The 2108-nt window shown below is 41.6% G+C and overlaps 1 protein-coding gene across 1 annotated transcript; it reads left to right on the forward strand.

The window, feature by feature from the left end:
• Positions 1-1565, forward strand: LOC111314440 (uncharacterized). The gene has a single exon (XM_022915811.2). The coding sequence runs from the start codon at positions 601-603 to the stop codon at positions 1492-1494; it is 894 nt and encodes a 297-aa protein (XP_022771546.2). The 5' UTR covers positions 1-600; the 3' UTR covers positions 1495-1565.
• The last annotated feature ends 543 nt before the right edge of the window (positions 1566-2108 follow it).

Consider the following 2108-nt stretch of genomic DNA (forward strand, 5'->3'; position numbering starts at 1 on the left):
TTCTCAATATTATATATTTATAGACTTAACACAAATCCCGAAAACAGTTATCCAAACCTAATCTAGATCTCTTCGTAGGCTATCCTAATCCAACAGCAACAGCAAAAATCTTTTCAGTCTCAGTTCTCACTCTTCCCTTTCACGAAGAGGGGGGGCAACCTCATCCTCAAGCCTTTTACGTCTTAACTATCCCCCACCTTCCCATGTCCCATGATCATTCCATTCATTTATCTACGTGTCACCTCATCCCAGCCAACAATGAACAAACCCCTCCCGCAAAAAAATACAAAGAAAAAAAAGAAGCAACTCAAATCAAATCACTTCCGCCCACCTTACCACCCGCATAAACCTTAGGTACCGCTGGATATTCTGCCACGTCTACATCCTTTCCTAGAAGATCAAAAGCACAACTGATGTAAACACTTCATTGGAATATTCCACCATAAATTCGCTTAAAAATAAATAAATAAAACCGGTTTTTTTAAGCTCCTCAGATATTCTTTTATTATTCCCCCAGCCCTCTATTTAGCTCAAGCTAATCCAAACGAAACCCCAAATCCCTCAAAACACAAGGAAAACGACGTCTTGTACAAAACTTCAATGGCTAGTTTTGGTAGAAGAATAAAACGAGTTACTGACCCGCTCGACTACAGAGTCAAGGCTCGACTCATCGGCGCAAGTGACGTTAGCAGCGGAAGCGAACACTCTGCCTCCACCGTCGTCGCAGAAGATGACTCTCCCTGCCTCTCGGAACTCGTTCATAGTTTCCTGGAAGACGCCCACGATGCTACTGAACAGACTGTTTACTCTTCTGACTCCAACCGAGTCGACGCAAATCTTAATAATACCGACTCGCTTGAGATTATCGTCAAGTCAACCGCTCTTAACAACAAGGATTCTTACAGGAATCTGCTCATGCCTCACGTTTTGAAAGCAATGGAAATGCTTTCCTTTTTCAAAACGGATAAAGCTATTTTCAGGCGTAAAGTAACGGCTTATCTTCGCGAGGCCGGCCATAATGCTGCGATCTGCAAGACCAAATGGAGTTCCTTGGGAGGCCTAACAGCCGGAAACTACGAGTTCATCGACGTGGTGCAGCCGGTATCATCCACACGGCAAAACCGGTACTTCATTGACCTCGATTTTGCCTCCGAGTTCGAGATCGCGAGGCCGACGAGTGAGTACTCGAGGCTTTTGCAGTATTTGCCTAGGGTTTTCGTGGGAAAAAACGAGGAATTGGAAAAGATCGTCAAGGTCATGAGTGATTCGGCAAAAAGATCGTTGAAGAGCAAAGATTTATCCCTACCTCCTTGGAGAAAAAACCGTTACATGCAAAACAAATGGCTCGCTCCATACCGTCGAACGACGAACCAAATCCCAGCGAGCTTCAGCTCGTTGACCCCGGCAACGATCCATCCTGTCAACGTCGTCCATTGCCGTTACGTTGGCTTCGACGACGCCATCAACGGCCGTTTGTTTGTGCGAACGAGATGATAATTTTGGCAAACGCAAAACATAATTTCACAATAAAAGTAATAAATAAAATGCGAGGAATATTTCTAACCCTTAGTAGTTTCACTGTTTTTCTTTAGTTTGTTCTATTTTTGTATGTATCGTGAAAAAGACAATTAAAAAAAGTAGGGTAACGCGGCAGATACGCATTGAGTACAAGGCGACCACAGGGTATTAGCCAATTAGATGTTTACCCCGTTACATGAAAAATCAATATAGGACAGGATCCTGATATATTCAACCACATTAAATAATTATGGAGGGTCTATTATATATAAATGTGATTTTATATAAAATTTTGATAAATTTTATAATTATAATAATAAATGATCTGATAGGGTTATGTGACAAGTTTAGATGCGACGTTGCGATTTGGAAACGATGAGGATCGTTTTGGAGGGTGTTTTTCATTTTAGTAGTAAAATTAAAAGAAAAAAGAAGTAGACTTCAGAGGTGGCCCGGCGTCTATGTAGTGGAGAAGTGGGGGTGAATAAGTATAAAAAAATGGGGGACAGGAATGAAAAGGAAAGGTGGTGAATGGATAAAGTTTTTTATTTTACTTTTGCCTTTTAAAAGAGGGAAGAAGATAAGAGAGG

The sequence above is a fragment of the Durio zibethinus genome, chromosome 23 (assembly GCF_047325235.1).
Source record: "Durio zibethinus cultivar Kanyao isolate XHJ-2024 chromosome 23, ASM4732523v1, whole genome shotgun sequence".
NCBI classification, from domain to species: domain Eukaryota; kingdom Viridiplantae; phylum Streptophyta; class Magnoliopsida; order Malvales; family Malvaceae; genus Durio; species Durio zibethinus.